Raw genomic sequence first — 14,748 nt, 5'->3', positions numbered from 1 at the left:
TGAGCCGGTGTGTACCTGGACGCCCACCCCCGGACACAAAGAACCACCAACGCACCGATGTCTGAGGGAGTCCGCCACTGGCAGGGGAAGTGGTGGATAGGGGGAGATAGGCCTCCAAACCTTGGAGGGCCTGAGATGTCCCCAGAGAGGTGGCGCCTGACACCCAACCTGACATATAGACACAGAAATCCAGGCACACACATATACAAACATCCATTCCCACCCTCACCCCAAATTTGTTTCACCACTTGAGGCAAAACACATCTTTGAGTACAACCAGGTATGAAGAGTTGCAATGAGATGCTACCAGCTGATCATGTGTAAACCAGCAAACATTTTATCCAAACATTGCTGGAGCACTCACTAGATGCGCTTCATATAACAAGAAGAGCAAACAGTGGAAGGAAATCAATGATACAAGATCCCAGGTAGAAAATACTCCATTTCAGCTTTATTATGAGACAATGTTGTGCAGCTCCTGAAGAGCTACAACCCGAAGTTCCTTTGGTCATTGTTAGCTAAAGTGTTACACAGTTATATCATACTTTTTTTAAAAAAAAAAAAACATTGGCTACTTTTGTGCTGACATTTGACTTGTGCTGTGTCACTACCATTGCACTATAACGCTGCTGCTGCTGGCACCCATTGCAATAGAGTCACACTTTGAATTAGGTAGTCTGTCATCAATGACAGCAGCTCATTGGAAAAGAGGGATGGAAAATGCCTTTCATTTCATTTGCACTAATAAATGCTGCTGTCTGCAAGCTGCAACCACTGATAAAACACTCTTCAATATTTTTTTTACTCACCGTCTTAAATATCACTATTGCAAATTTCCTTGAAATATAGTCATGTAATTTTGAGGCTATATCGCCCACCCTTAATGGGCAATAAAACCCAAAAGATTTCCCAGTGCAGAATGGAACAGCCCAGCTGGGTAAAGCAAAGCTTTTCGACATGCACATCTGATTGTAATACTAATGCCTGTTATTAAAGCTGCAGGACAGCAGTGAGCACAATAGAGTGTGGGCCTTCTTACTTCTCAAAATAAATTCCCGGGAGCCTTTGTAGGTGTACTCTTTTTTCTTTATTTTTTAAGACATATAATTTTGCATACGACGATGTCAGTGTGTACAACATTACTTCAGGATTGTGACAGTATAACCAACACAGCAAAGCAGCACTGATTCTCCCTGTCATGAAGTGAGCTACTGCTGAATATACCGCTGCTCGAACACCCAGCCTCAGGGGATTTGCAGCAGCTGTGAAACAGCCTTTACTTTTTTTTGTTATTGTGATGTTGTGACTGTGATTCTCTCTTTTTAATCACAAACACTGTTTCCATGTTTCCCCCTGTGACCTCTTTTTGATACTTTCCATCCACTACAAAAGAATTTCTAGGAAAAAGCAGTTGCGGCAGAAATTAAAGGCATCTACATCAGCCTGTTGCCAAGGCAAGTATATTGCTATTCATTATCCACAGAGACTGATTAAGCTTCTCAAGGTGGTAAACTTGGATTACTATAGCTGCAGAACATCACTGTCATCACCAGTAGGTAAATAAAGCTAAAGGATCTGTACTTGCAAGTTTTTAGCTTTATCCGACAGCAAGTACTTAAGAACTCAAATACCATTGCTTCATACAAGCCTCCAATGATTACAACAACAGCTGACAAATAGTGCAGAGTGATCTCTGATGATGTAGTACATTGCCTCCTTTTACCTTGAGAGAACGGGGAGGAGGACGGCCTGTGAAGTACCGCTCTGATGCTTGGCTGCTCATGTTCACAAGGTGTATTGCTGTGAATAAAGTGAGACAAAGAGATTAAGAGGATGGGAGGTTGGGTCTTGTATGCAGTGAGACAAACCCGCTGGAATACAGAGTATGAGGATTAGTTCTCCTCCTTGTCTAGACAGCTTGAGCCAAGGAGAGGTGAAAACAGCCATGTGTTTGACTTCAAAGAACAGAAAACAAGCACCAATTGTACAGTCTTACATGTCAGTGCTTTGTAGACAGTGTGTAATTGCAAAATACACCAGCACCTTCCAAAAACAACAGAGTGTTACAGCTTTCGAATCCGCCTAATTTCACTTTTCTTGTTCTGTTTTCACACTATAACGTGAACCTGTACATTCAAGTGAAATTCCCTGAACTATAAGAGCCCCAGCTATTGCTCAGGACAAATCCCCATGACCTCACCATGAAATGATACACTCTATTGCCTCTCTTCACACTGCCAGATAGTTCTCCAGCCATTACTACAGGCCCATCTCCTTGCTCAGATACGGGAGACGGGAGGTTGTGGTTTTGGTTTTGGTGAGACCGGAGTAGGAACGAGCAAGGCATGTCCCGTGGTCTTCCAACCACATCACGAGCAAACAGGGATTCTGACTGCTGATGTGTGAAGCAGAAGAAGTCACACTTCATAAATCCCGCCTATCATGGGTTAGAAACGGGTTAGATGGCCTGGGAGGAAGAAAGCACAGTGGTGCCCAGCTATACAATATACAAGCTATACACCTGTATTATAGTGTTTTGTCTTCAGGCAGTATGAATATTATGTTGCTATATCTTGCCATAAGCAAACATTTTCTGAGTAATCTGAAGTGTATGGTGTTTACTTGCTTGTCACTTTGTATTGCTTGTGTCCTCAAATATGCAGTTACATTATATTCTCTTTACAGTACTGCTAGTAAAGTGTTTTAAATCTCTTGTGATACCAGAACTCGACTATGCTCCAGCCATCTCGCAATCTCTCAGCAATTTTAAGCTGTGAAAACATGAATGGCCCCCTCTACACTGCCTGGAAGAGTAACACAAGACAAAGAAGAAAGTGAGCTCTCTCCATGTGTTTATACGAACTCATCTCCAACCCCGAATGAAATTCAACACTGCCTCATAGTGTGATTGAATAAATCACAACTGATTGTGCTTTGTAATGAAGGCAGCGGAGCATATTGTGCAAATGCTCTGCTTTTTAATGACTTAATTAGAGAAACCTCGCTCAAACTGGAGCAGAAAATTTCAGCATGGAGATGAGTGAGAAGCCCTGCCAGAAAACAGCACCATGACTCAAGATCCTGTTAATTGATGCAGCAGTCGACAGATGTGCCTCACGCTTCTGCCCATTTTCTGCTTTATTAAAATTAGCTGGACCCCAAAGAATGCCAAATGTTGTCTCCCTAAACTAAATGATTTACAAGCACTAAGCACCATCGTGTCACTCTAATTTCCAACATACTCTGCCTGGTTTCTTCAGCTTTTAGGCAGTTGAGCTTCTTAAATCATCAACTACAGGTGTCATCAACTGCTGAACTGAAAAGAGAAATTGAGTAGATCCTTTTGAAGTTCCTGATACGTTTAAAACATCTTCAGTATACACAAGGAATACGACTCAGTCTACAGTTTTCTGACCAGCTGATTATCCCATCTCCCCAAATTTTAACTTTCTAAGCAGAAGTCCAGAAGGTCCATCAGTGCAGACGGTCATCTGAACCAAACAGGCAGAGCTCCATACACTGCAAGTTCTGCCCCAGCACGGATGCTGTGTCCCTCGGCTGACAGCAGCACAAGCATTAATCATCCAACTCATTAAGACAATCTGCGCAAGTGCCCACAGCTCATAAAGTCTGGAATAGACCATAGTGATTCTTTTACCTCCTAGTGTATCGGCTTATTTACCTCAAAACGGTCGACCACCTATTCAACCCTTTCACTTGACAGGGTTTTATGACGTCTAATATCCATCATTCTTATTCACAGTTTAAACTTATTTCAAAAAAGTCATTCAAAATCATGTCCACTTTACTGCTGGCAAAATGCAGCACCGGTGAGTGGGTTGTTTAACCCTTTAAAGCCGGTGGGAGAGGGCACGCTCCGTTTTGCGTAACTATTTTTAAATCCCGGTAGCACTGCAACCATGTAAGCTAGCAATAATTTTTTTTGCATATGAAACCAGAGGAATTGTACTTACATCTTATGCCATCAGCTTGTTCTAGGTCACAGTTTCCTTCTACATATAGCTTTGCAAAAACTGCATAAAAAAAACACTTGCAGCAACAAAAACATAATATTCCAGAAACACGCTTTGCCGATCTGATCAGCTGTTCTTAACACTTCCAATGTCCATCAGCGCGAACTATCGCATATCCGCCATGACCTGCCCGAACCCGGAAATGACGTCATTTTCGCGGAAATGTAGTTTTTTACCATCAGGGCCTTGTAAGGCTATACTGGTGTTTTTAAAAGTTATGTTTGATTTTATGACTTTCTGTGTCGTTTCTGGGATGCTTAGAAGTCAAATTGCACTGCTGGAAATAGTTTATTTTGATGCACATGCTATTTTTTTTTTTTTTGCAAATTTGCATTATAATACTTATTTTCGTTTTTCCTGCAGTATATAAAAATTGGTGAATTTCAAAAATAAAACTATGAAGACACTCAAAATAAATTTCCTGTGGTGGGAAACTATTTTGTGCAACGTTTTTGTATTTACAGTTTTGAGGGATAAGCCTCTTAAATTTCTCTAACTAGAAATATATGTTAAAAAAAACCAAAACGATTTTCAATTTTTTGGTAGTTTATTGCACTTTTTTGCAATTTATGTAATTACTATGCACTTAATGCATACATATTATTAAAATTTGGTCTATAATGGTTGTATTGGTGTGCAGCAACTTGAAATGCTCCCAGAAATGGCACTACAGCATGTAAAAATATAATATAAGCTCTGGCGGACTTGGTTCAATGGTAGGTCTTAAAGGGTTAATGAACCCTAAAGTTTATTAGTTTGTCTTTAGTGTTAAATCACCCAGGTGACACACTGTTTTTTGGCAGGTGAACACTACAAGAAAATCTTATTTTTCACTAACATTGTTGAGTTAAGAAATTGTACTGAAATGGCAAACATGGGAAATATGGCAAAGCAATGGATTTTTTCCCCCCCAAATGCCGATGCTCTTTTCTCAACAAGATCAAACTATTATAATGAATAAAAAATGAGCAATATATGTATCGAGGTTTAAGCCGATTCTATTGTGAAACCTAGACAAGACTGCTGGAGGTGAACTGCAGATAGTGTAGCCTAAATGTTCATCATTTCCAATGAAAAAAACATGTCTCTGCATGGGGGGGGGGATAATAACAGCATAAAGTTTTGTTAATAGATGTATACTTTGGTATTTTAATGCAAAAGGAACCCTTTTAAATTCTGTGTTTCTCTGTCACCAGGAACCTCGAAAAATATCAGTGCTATTCTCTAGTATCACTGATGGGTAAGGAGTCAGACTTTTACATAGTTGGATCTGACAGCCTGCAGGTTATGGGAGCTGCCTAAGTTACCATGGTGATACACACAGAGTGAAAAGTGAGTCACTGCAGTGAGACCACAAAGCCAGCCAGGGTTAAGCCCAAAGTTAGTTTGCTAGCCACTAATCCTGCCTCGTGGGACATAACCCAGAAACAGAGGCGACAAAAAGTCAGAGAGCAACATCAGCCGCTGAGGTGAAAGAGAAAGCAAGGATGGCTGAGGGAGGGAACACAAGGATTTAAGTCGTATCAGTGACATGAGGTGAAGATAATCCTATAAGTTCAGGGGCCAGAAATGTGTCACTGTGGAAAAAAGAATACTGAGATGTTAGAACGGAGACACGAACAAAAGCTGATTATCCACAAGCGCGGGGGGGGGGGGGGGGGGGGGGGAATCAATGAATATTTTTAGAGATAAGCAGTCAGAACAGCTGCGACAACAATAACAGGTCTCCCCTTTGTCACCCCACCTCTAGGCCACAGTCACTGTCAGGTGGGAACAAATGCACTTTTTCATTATATTCATTAAGCTTTTATGTTGATAGTTAGATGAAGAGATCTAACATATGTCCATCCGTTAAATGTGACTGTAACCAGGAGCCACTCAGTTTAGCTTATAGTAAAAAGAAAAAGGGGGGAGAATGTTAAAGAAACAAATAAGCCTACAGGTATACTTTTCTTATTTGTATAATACCTTAAGTGTAGAAATGACAGGTTGTGGGTGTTTGAGAATTCTGTCTGGGCACACTGACTTCCTGGCAATGTCACAGTCTCTAACTATGCTTTTTAATGGATACAAAAAGAGCTCCTGCGGGTTCTGAGGACGACTGGCCACTTGCAGTCCACCTTGGCATTATTAGCAGCCAACGTGGGCACAAGTTTATGGGTCAATGCCATCTCATCACTCACCCAGCGAGCGATTTCCGGCCAGGTGGGCTTCCAGAATGGCTACGGGCCAGAAAATTAGTTTTGATGTGGAAAAATATGAGCACCTGCCAAATTAATTCAGGCAGTGTTTCTGATTAACAGCTTTACAAAAACTCCAAAGATATATTGCACATTCATATATGAATGGGTAATATATTACTGCAGCTTGAAATCACAATTTATTCTCAATCTCAAATACTCAACAGGGTGCTGCAGGAGCTGCTGCACAAACCGGGGCTGTAACGTAAGGCTCACAAAGTCAAAGTGTGAGCGAGCATGCTGCTGGTTGTGCAGAGGGTAAGGGTGGTGGTAGTGGTGGAGGAGGGGGTCCAAACCTTATAATACAGTCCCTCTCCCCAGCCCCCTGCACAATTTTCACGGAGGCTGGGTTTCATCAGTTTTTGTATTTTAGACCTATTGATTATGTGCTGTGAAGGGGGGGGCACTGTGACAAAACCTCAGCAGGAGTTCTCCATCTGCAGTGGACCATGTGCCAAAAACAGGCTCCCTCCTTCACTCACACTCACACACACACACACACACACACACACACACACACACACACACACACACACACACACACACACACACACACAAAGAGGGGGGAGAGGGAGATTTGCTCTCCTGTTATATTGGTTCCCAGGTTATGAAACTGAGATATGGGGATATGCTCGCTAATAAAAGCACTGAGAGGCCGATATTGGTTCTTTTATAGGATTATCCCATCACCCAAACACACCTTCATCTTAACACACATGTAACATCTTTGCCCGTTTCCTGACGTCCTTGGGAGAAAATCTCAAACCCGGGTTAATACTGGCGGCAGCTCTATATTTAAGTGTAGGCCATTTTTAGCATCTATGCCTCATCTGTAGGTTTCTGATCAATGCCCCTCGTCCCAATCGATTCTCATTTCTCTGACCTTTTGCGTCTCGCCTGGGAGGACAGCAACGAGACCTGGGGGGACAAACAAGAAGATGAAGAGCAGTGCAGCCTCTCACAGGCCACGAAGAGCGGGATCAACTTTATTTTTTTCTGCGTTTAATTATTAATCATGAGCGCCCGGGACCTCAGATGAAGATTAAGAGACTTAACCTCCAGCCACGTATAGCGAAAGACTGTCATCTAAATATTTTTGACGGAGCGAGACTTCCACCTGGTGGCAGGAAAGAAAAGCGGTCATGCCAGAACGTCACAGTCGTAAAAACAACACAGCGAGGTTCCAGCGCTTTACGGCACGTTGTGATTTGAAGTTTTGACATGGCTTCCTCGTTGCTTTGCAGCGAAACACAAAGCAGGTAGAGAAAAAGCAAAACGAGAGAATGAAAATGAGAGAAATGTACTCACCAGTGCATAGATAATGTACTTGGCTGTTGTACGTGTTTGGACGGCAGCCTGTTACTGGTCCTTGAGTCGTGAATCTTGTGTTTCTATTCTCATTTCAGAGTGAGTTCAGTGCTAAACAGAGATGTTAAGCAGTATGGAAAGAAGTACATGTTTGACTGCAATGAGGAGACATGCTGGAACTCAGACCAGGTAAATACAAATATAGCAATGGACCCGTTCCTCACAACCTATTGCTAAAACTGTTACCAGAAACCTAAAGAAAGGTTAGTTTAGTCTGCCCTTTAGTTTTGAGTTGCTGGAAGACTGTCTGAGATGTAGATACAAACAAATTGCAATGCTTTGCAAAGTTCACAGAATTTTAAACCGAAACCCTATTTTACTGTTTCATTAAGAATAATAGCTCATTTTAAACTTGGTGACAGCAACATTTCTCTAAAAAAGCTGGGACAAATGTAAGTGGTACTTCAAAAAAAAGAAGTGCCAATTAACATGAAACTAGTTAATTAGCAACAGGTCACTAACATGGCTAGCTATTAAAACAGCATCTTAGAGAGGATGTTTCTCAGAAGTAAAGATGGACAAATCATCATCTATATGTTGGGGAACAATTAATTTCAGAGACTAGTGTGAATATATGGTCATCATCTACACAGTGCATAATGTCATCGAAAGATTCAGAGAATCAGGAAAAATTTCAAGGAGCATAAGGCCAAAAATCATTATTGGATGCCCTTGATCTTTGGGCTCTCAGGTGGCGTTGCATTAAATGCAGACATGATTCTGTCATGGAAATCACTGTATGGGCTCAGAAATCACTGTGCGAACAAGTTCGTCTTGTAATCCACAAATACAGGTTAAAGCTTGATCATGCAAAGAAGCAGCCATATGTGAACACTATCCACATAACTGCCATCATCTCTGAGCCAGAGCTCAAAATATGGGTTTATATCACATGTTTATTTTCTCAAGACTGGACTTCTGCAATTCTCTCCACTGGCATTAATGAAAAGTTACACTCTCATCTTCAACATGCTCAGAATTTTAAGATTTTACTGATTACTTCCCAAGCTTTCCTGGGTCTGTCCTCAAGCTACATAGTAGAGCTACTGACCCCATATAAGCCTACTCGCAGCTTGTGATCCTCAGGTGGGGCCCTGCAGGCTGCTTTGAAAATCAAGATTTAAATCGAAAAGGTGACTGTTTTTTGCCATCAGGGCCATCTCGACTTTAGAATGACCTGCCTGAGAAAATTATGTTTATAGGCTTGCTTTTAAATGATTCTATTATGCGTTTTATCTCTGGTCTTTCATTAATTTTATTCATGTTTTATGCCTTTGTGTTTCTGAGTGTATTTGTTATTTCAATGTTTGTCTACCCTTATAGTTTTATAATTATAATAACATTGTTATTATTATTATTATTGTTATTATTAGTATCATTATTATTATTATTATTAAGAAGAAGAAGAAGACGATCAGACCAATTTAACAAAGAGGGCAAAACATTTTTACCAGATCTTAAGCTCCCTAACAACTTTAATTCATTTCCATCAATGCATGGCTCATCTAGTACTCATCATGTAGTACAGTTAGTAACTGTACTACAACTAACTAACTGTACTACATGATCTGCACAGTGGTATGATACTGGTTAAAATTGTTAAGCTATCCCCAGTTGTTTATATTTTGCTTAGAAAATGGGGGGACAAGGGGCAGGGATTTATTAAAATATGTGCAAACATATATACAAATGCAGGAATAGTCTTCCAAGAATTCTCCAGGTTTCAAGGATATTCAAAGTTGTGTAGTAGTGTTTTTTGGGGATCATTGTCATGCAGAGAAATGCGGGGTGGCTCAAAATCTGATCTCACGATACATTTCTGTGTTTATAATTCCATCAAGTTTAAGAAGACCCCAAAACCACTGGCAGGATTGCACACAGCATGGATCGTGTAGACACTCACTGTAGTAACTCTCCTGACTTTCGTCATACTTTTTAAATTCATTGCTTAGAAGACCCGTTGCCAAGGATTTTTTTCTCTTTCTGATAAGGCTTAGGTGAAAGCAAATGGATCTCTCAGGTCCTGGGCCACGTCTTTGCTGGATTTTTTTCCTATTGAAGATTTGACTTTCAGATACTTTTGGCCTGCCATAAATGGCTCTTTAGGTCTGTGGCTTCTTATTTTGTCCTCCACTTGTTCAGTTTCCCCAACATTTTGATACACTGCACACCATGCTGAGATATGCTAATTTTTTTAACTAATAATATGTGTGTAGATTCTCAGTCATCCAGATCATGTTTGTTTTGTTAAAAAAGAAAGCAATCGGACTTTAAGTTTATTGAAGACATTTCACCTCTCATCAAGAGCTTTCTTTAGTTTTAAAATGAAAGGGTGGAGAGTCCCTGGTATTTAAATCCTAGTAGTAGTTGTCCCTTAGGAGGTGGTCGTTGACCCACTGTTATTCATGTGCATCATCACAAAATGATAATTTTTATCTTGACTTTTGATGAATTTCCCAACTTTCTATGTTCTTATATTTCTTATTTAAATGCTTTTGTCTATAAAATGATTAAATGCCCACTTTGTCAATACATGTTGTGATTTGTGTAGGAAAAAGCCTGAAACATGTTGAATTTATAATAAAGAAAAAAAAAGATTGACACAATTCTTGATAATCTAATATATATTTTTATAAATTAATTAAAGGATTTCTATGTGCTATTAATTTATGCAACTTATGATAGTACTTCTGTCCTTCTTGACCAAGACACTCTTGTAAAAAAGATTCAGATCTCAAATTATTTTTTTTTCTGGTTAAATAAAGGTTATTAATAATTGGGGCGATCGTGGCTCAAGAGTTGGGAGGTCGCCTTGTAATCGGAAGGTTGCCGGTTCGAGACCCGGCTTGGACAGTCTCGGCCGTTGTGTCCTTGGGCAAGACACTTCACCCGTTGCCTACTGGTGGTGGTCAGAGGGCCCGGTGGCGCCAGTGTCCGGCAGTCAGTGCGCCCCAGGGTGGCTGTGGCTACAATGTAGCTTGCCATCACCAGTGTGTGAATGGGTGGATGACTGGTTGTGTAAAGCGCTTTGGGGTCCTTAGGGGCTAGAAAAGCGCTATACAAATACAGGCCATTTACCATAAATAATTATAATCTGCTTACATGTACAGCATTGTGGACCCCAGGAAGAATAGTTGTTGCTGTGGCCACAGTTAGTGGGGATCTGATAAAAGAACGACTAAAAGTTCCCATATTCTTGGCGACAGAGACAGTTATTCTCGGCATCCTGTTTTTCACAGGCAAATGGATGTTTTGCTGTACACATCTCTGTGTCATTATGAGTATTATTTTTCTGACAGGGTGAATGTCAGTGGGTGTCCCTGGAGTTCCCCAACTCTGTCAGAGTGTCAGAGTTAAAGGTCCAATTCCAGGGAGGATTCTCAGCAAAAACGTGCAGACTGGAAGGTAAATCCTGAAGATAATATTAAAAAATGACTTCCTGATTAAAATGTTTCACTTCAAATTCAAGCAGTAATAATGAGATAATGTAAATTACTTTTCCACTTGTGCTTTCTGCAGGTTGCCTAAAAGATAAAGACTTTACAGTGCTCAGCCATTTTTACCCAGAGGATAACAACTCTCTTCAGATATCCTTTTTCTCACTATACTGAATTTTCACAAGGAGATTTGATTGCATATAGGGCTTCGACCAATCTTTTCCTTAAATTATCAGTCAAGTGGGGAGCCATTGTTCTTTTCTATACTCCAAATTAGCAGTCACTGCTGAAGTAGCTATAAATGTTATATTTAACTACTTAATTTGTGCAAAAAATATTGTTCACAGCCACTGATGATGCTGTATGCCATTAAAAATATTTAAGCTCAGCTTATTCTATCAAGTAGTTGATGGTGTTCCTTTAATAAACATAATTCTGTTATAAAACATCAGTCTTGGTGTACGCCAACAACAGCTCAAAGCTGTACCTGTCACTACAGGAGCATGGTGCGTTTCCTGCTTCATAAAAAGCATTGGACAATATTTTCCTGGACATGCTTTTCATCATTACCACGCTTATCTTGTTCTTAACTCCACACCCACAGCTTTCCCATACAGGAGGCCTCTGTAGTGGACAAAGTAAAAATAATGTTTGAGAATAGTGCTGACTTTTTTGGGAGAATTATTGTTTATTCCTTGGATGTCCTGGGGGAAAAAGCCTCCTGACCATTTTTCAGTCCTCTCATGAGAGAGAGGAAGTGACCCCTGAGTGAAAGTACAGGATGTAGGATGGTGTGGTGGCACTTGGGAAACATGTCATCTGTGTTGCCACCTCATGAACTCTTGTGAATGTGGCCTTTTTTGGTATGAAAGCTTCGATGACCTGTCATACAGTGACCCTTTGCACATTTTGATTGTGCACTTGTAATCTGCTTTTTATACCTTTTCTGTGCCTTCAAAATTAAAGCGCCATTCCAGTATGAAAATAATTTATTAGAATTTTTTTTTTTGGTCATTCTTCAGCCAAGCAAAATAATACAGCTGCACAACTGTCACATTTCAGTCCTTGTTTGTAAAACATTTTGAACATTGCAATGCATATAAATGGAATAAACAGGTTAAAAATCGCTGTTTATCTGGTAAATGTTTGTGTATGCAATGATCCGTTATGACCTTAGCTTGTGACAGACATTTTTGTGAAAACCAACGAAGGTTTAAGATCAGCTGAGTGTCACACTGGCAACTCCATTAATGTATTTTAATAAGTGTCATGTTGATGGCTTGTAGAGTTTCAAGATGTGGTCCTCCAACACTTTCTGGACTATAGGAGAAAGGAAGTAAAAATCTTACCTTAGCAATACATTTTTATCTTAGTTTTTCAAAAAAGAAAATGTGCATTGTATACCTACTTTTCTTATGCCCAAGAGCAACTGCCAGCGCCATTGGACTGTATCCAGAGTCAGACTCTATGGTCATATCTGCTCCTCTGGCTAAATTAGAGAGCGATAGGAAATTAGTGACGCAATTTTAAAAAAAATTTCTAGAATATATAATGACTTAAAGTCATGCACTGTACCTAGCAATGCCTCTACACATTTGATATGGTTCCCTCGTACAGCATAAAGAAGAGGAGTTCCACCATTCTGAGAATAATATACAGTGTGCAGTAAAATAAAAATGTTAAAAATATAGTATTTAGATTTCTTGCTCCTTAAAAATGATAGATTTTATGATGGAAAGTCATAAATTCATAACTATACCCAGTCATAAGTGTTAATGTCCACTCCATGTCTGAGGAGGGCTTCAACGATGTCCACATATCCTCCAGAGCTGGCCAATGTCAGGGCGCTTTCTCGCTCCCTCGCAATTGTTTTGGGGTCTGCACCCTGGAAGAAAAAACATGCATTAACAATAAAGCACGATACCATTTCTTCTTTTGGCTGTTCCCTTTAAGGGAATCTTAACCTGTCCCTAACGGCCATCCCTCTGCATGTCGTCCCTCACTACATCCATGAACCTCCTCTGAGGTGGTCATCTTTTCCTCCTGCCTGGCAGCTCCATATTCAACATCGTCCAGTATATCCACAATCCCTCCTCTGCACATGTCTAAACTATATAAGTCTTCACCCTCTAATTTTGTCTTTAACAAAGTTAGAGAGGTAGGGCTGAAAGACAATATGATTCATTTTGAGATTTGAAAACAGTGACCATTTTTGTTAACACTTTTTATCATCAGTATGATGATTTGGCTTCTAACGGACACATTTTAGAATAAGTTCATTTTCTTTCTAATTAATAAAAGGTTTTTTTTAAACCACTGCCTCTCATTCATCTTCTTAATCACATGTCATCAGTCTGTTGCAGTGAGAAATACATCCTATATATGGCCAATCTAGAGTCATTAATTAACCAAACATGCATGTCTTTGGCCTGGGAGGGAAGCTGGAGTACCCAGAAAAAACCCACGCAGACATATGGAGAATATACAAACGCCTTGCAAAAATACTCCAGGACCCTCTTGTTGTGAAGCAACAGCGCTAACACCACACCATTGGGCCACCCAGCTGCCCTTCAGTAACTTATAACTTTTGTGTTCTTAAGTACCTATGTGCATGCCTTATTTCTAACCTTTTCCAAGAGAAAGTCCACCACTGCTTTCTCTCCAAACGCTGCTGCCCACATGAGAGGTGTAAAGCCTCGCTCATCCTGACTGCTAAGCAATGAGCTGTCTGTGAGACAAAAAAAAAGAAAGAAAAAAGGATTGGAGTCCTTAAGTAGGATATTTGTTTAGTTGTATACTGGTAATAAAAAAAAAAGCTTGTTAGAGATTTCTCACCTTTGCTCAGGTGTGCAGCTACTTGTGAAACCTCACCTTGAGCTGCAAGCTGATGTATGGACAGAGCTGATGGGGGTAGAAAAATCTCAATAAATGAACATGGTAAAAATAAGATAAAATAAGTACAAATGTTTCCCTAACACCTGAGTATCTTTATCAGATCTTACAGTCTAATGTTGCCGGGCGTACTGTAACCTCATTCCCACGCTGTTTGTTGGTGAGAGTGGTGGAGTGTTTGAACAAATCATCATCCACCTCCATGCTCTCTAGAGATATAATCAGATGAACCACAGCCATGTGAGTGGAAGCAAGACATTTACTGTTCAACTGATTATAGCAAGAACCTAGAAATCAGGCAAATTCAGCTGTTACACAGAGCAGGATAAAGTACCATTGGCTTTTTCATCTCCTGATAGGGATGGACATGCATTAGCGTTAGATGGCTGAACACGTTGGCCATCTGCAGCCTCATCATCACCTCTGCCCTCCATGATCGCTGCAATAAAAACAAATAATCTGGTTTAGCCATGCAGAAAAAGTTTTTTAAAAATTAGGCAGTTCGTAAAGCCACTCACCACATTTAGCCTTCCAGTCCAATTGCGCTAACTTCCTTTAAGGAAAACTGAAAGTAAATAAGTTCATATCACATAATGGATCCTGCTAGTCTTCGATGTGTTCCGATAGTACATTAGCCGTCGTTCAGATGATTAGCTATTTAATAATCCCGTTATTTTCAAAACAGGCACTGAAAACACGTTTGATTCAGCCTGTGTAACGTATCACCGCATCTGGCACAATTTCAAGGGAGAAATGTTTTCTTTATTTTTTTACAGC

At 40.2% G+C, this 14,748-nt stretch overlaps 2 protein-coding genes across 2 annotated transcripts; one reads left to right on the top strand and one right to left on the bottom strand.

Annotated features, from left to right (window-relative positions):
- The first annotated feature begins 7,406 nt into the window (after positions 1-7,406).
- nr2c2ap (nuclear receptor 2C2-associated protein) lies at positions 7,407-12,205 on the top strand. Its single transcript, XM_004554888.3, has 5 exons — positions 7,407-7,533; positions 7,681-7,771; positions 10,942-11,047; positions 11,162-11,229; positions 11,682-12,205. Exons 1-5 carry the CDS (start codon positions 7,496-7,498, stop codon positions 11,802-11,804), a joined length of 426 nt encoding a protein of 141 aa, XP_004554945.1. The 5' UTR covers positions 7,407-7,495; the 3' UTR covers positions 11,805-12,205.
- Positions 12,051-14,748, bottom strand: rfxank (regulatory factor X-associated ankyrin-containing protein). The gene is made up of 9 exons (XM_004554887.4): positions 14,490-14,748; positions 14,306-14,410; positions 14,082-14,180; positions 13,915-13,980; positions 13,707-13,807; positions 12,839-12,964; positions 12,655-12,721; positions 12,488-12,568; positions 12,051-12,399 (listed from the first exon to the last, which is right to left on the bottom strand). Exons 2-9 carry the CDS (start codon positions 14,403-14,405, stop codon positions 12,347-12,349), a joined length of 693 nt encoding a protein of 230 aa, XP_004554944.1. The 5' UTR covers positions 14,406-14,410; positions 14,490-14,748; the 3' UTR covers positions 12,051-12,346.

Source organism: Maylandia zebra, linkage group LG23 (genome assembly GCF_041146795.1).
Source record: "Maylandia zebra isolate NMK-2024a linkage group LG23, Mzebra_GT3a, whole genome shotgun sequence".
In the NCBI taxonomy this organism is placed as follows: domain Eukaryota; kingdom Metazoa; phylum Chordata; class Actinopteri; order Cichliformes; family Cichlidae; genus Maylandia; species Maylandia zebra.
This window is presented reverse-complemented; position numbering and strand designations above follow the sequence as displayed.

Bases quoted from the DNA above. Each gene is read 5' to 3' on its own strand.
- nr2c2ap (XM_004554888.3), top strand. From the start codon at position 7,496: ATGGCTTCCTCGTTGCTTTGCAGCGAAACACAAAGCAG. The intron at 7,534-7,680 runs GTAGAGAAAAAG...TTCTCATTTCAG, and splicing joins TGCAGCGAAACACAAAGCAG to AGTGAGTTCAGTGCTAAACA. The intron at 11,230-11,681 runs ATATCCTTTTTC...CTCCACACCCAC, and splicing joins AGGATAACAACTCTCTTCAG to AGCTTTCCCATACAGGAGGC.
- rfxank (XM_004554887.4), bottom strand. From the start codon at position 14,405: ATGGAGGGCAGAGGTGATGATGAGGCTGCAGATGGCCAACGTGTTCAG. The intron at 14,181-14,305 runs GTACTTTATCCT...TTATATCTCTAG, and splicing joins AGGAGATGAAAAAGCCAATG to AGAGCATGGAGGTGGATGAT. The intron at 13,808-13,914 runs GTGAGAAATCTC...TTTGTCTCACAG, and splicing joins AGCTGCACACCTGAGCAAAG to ACAGCTCATTGCTTAGCAGT.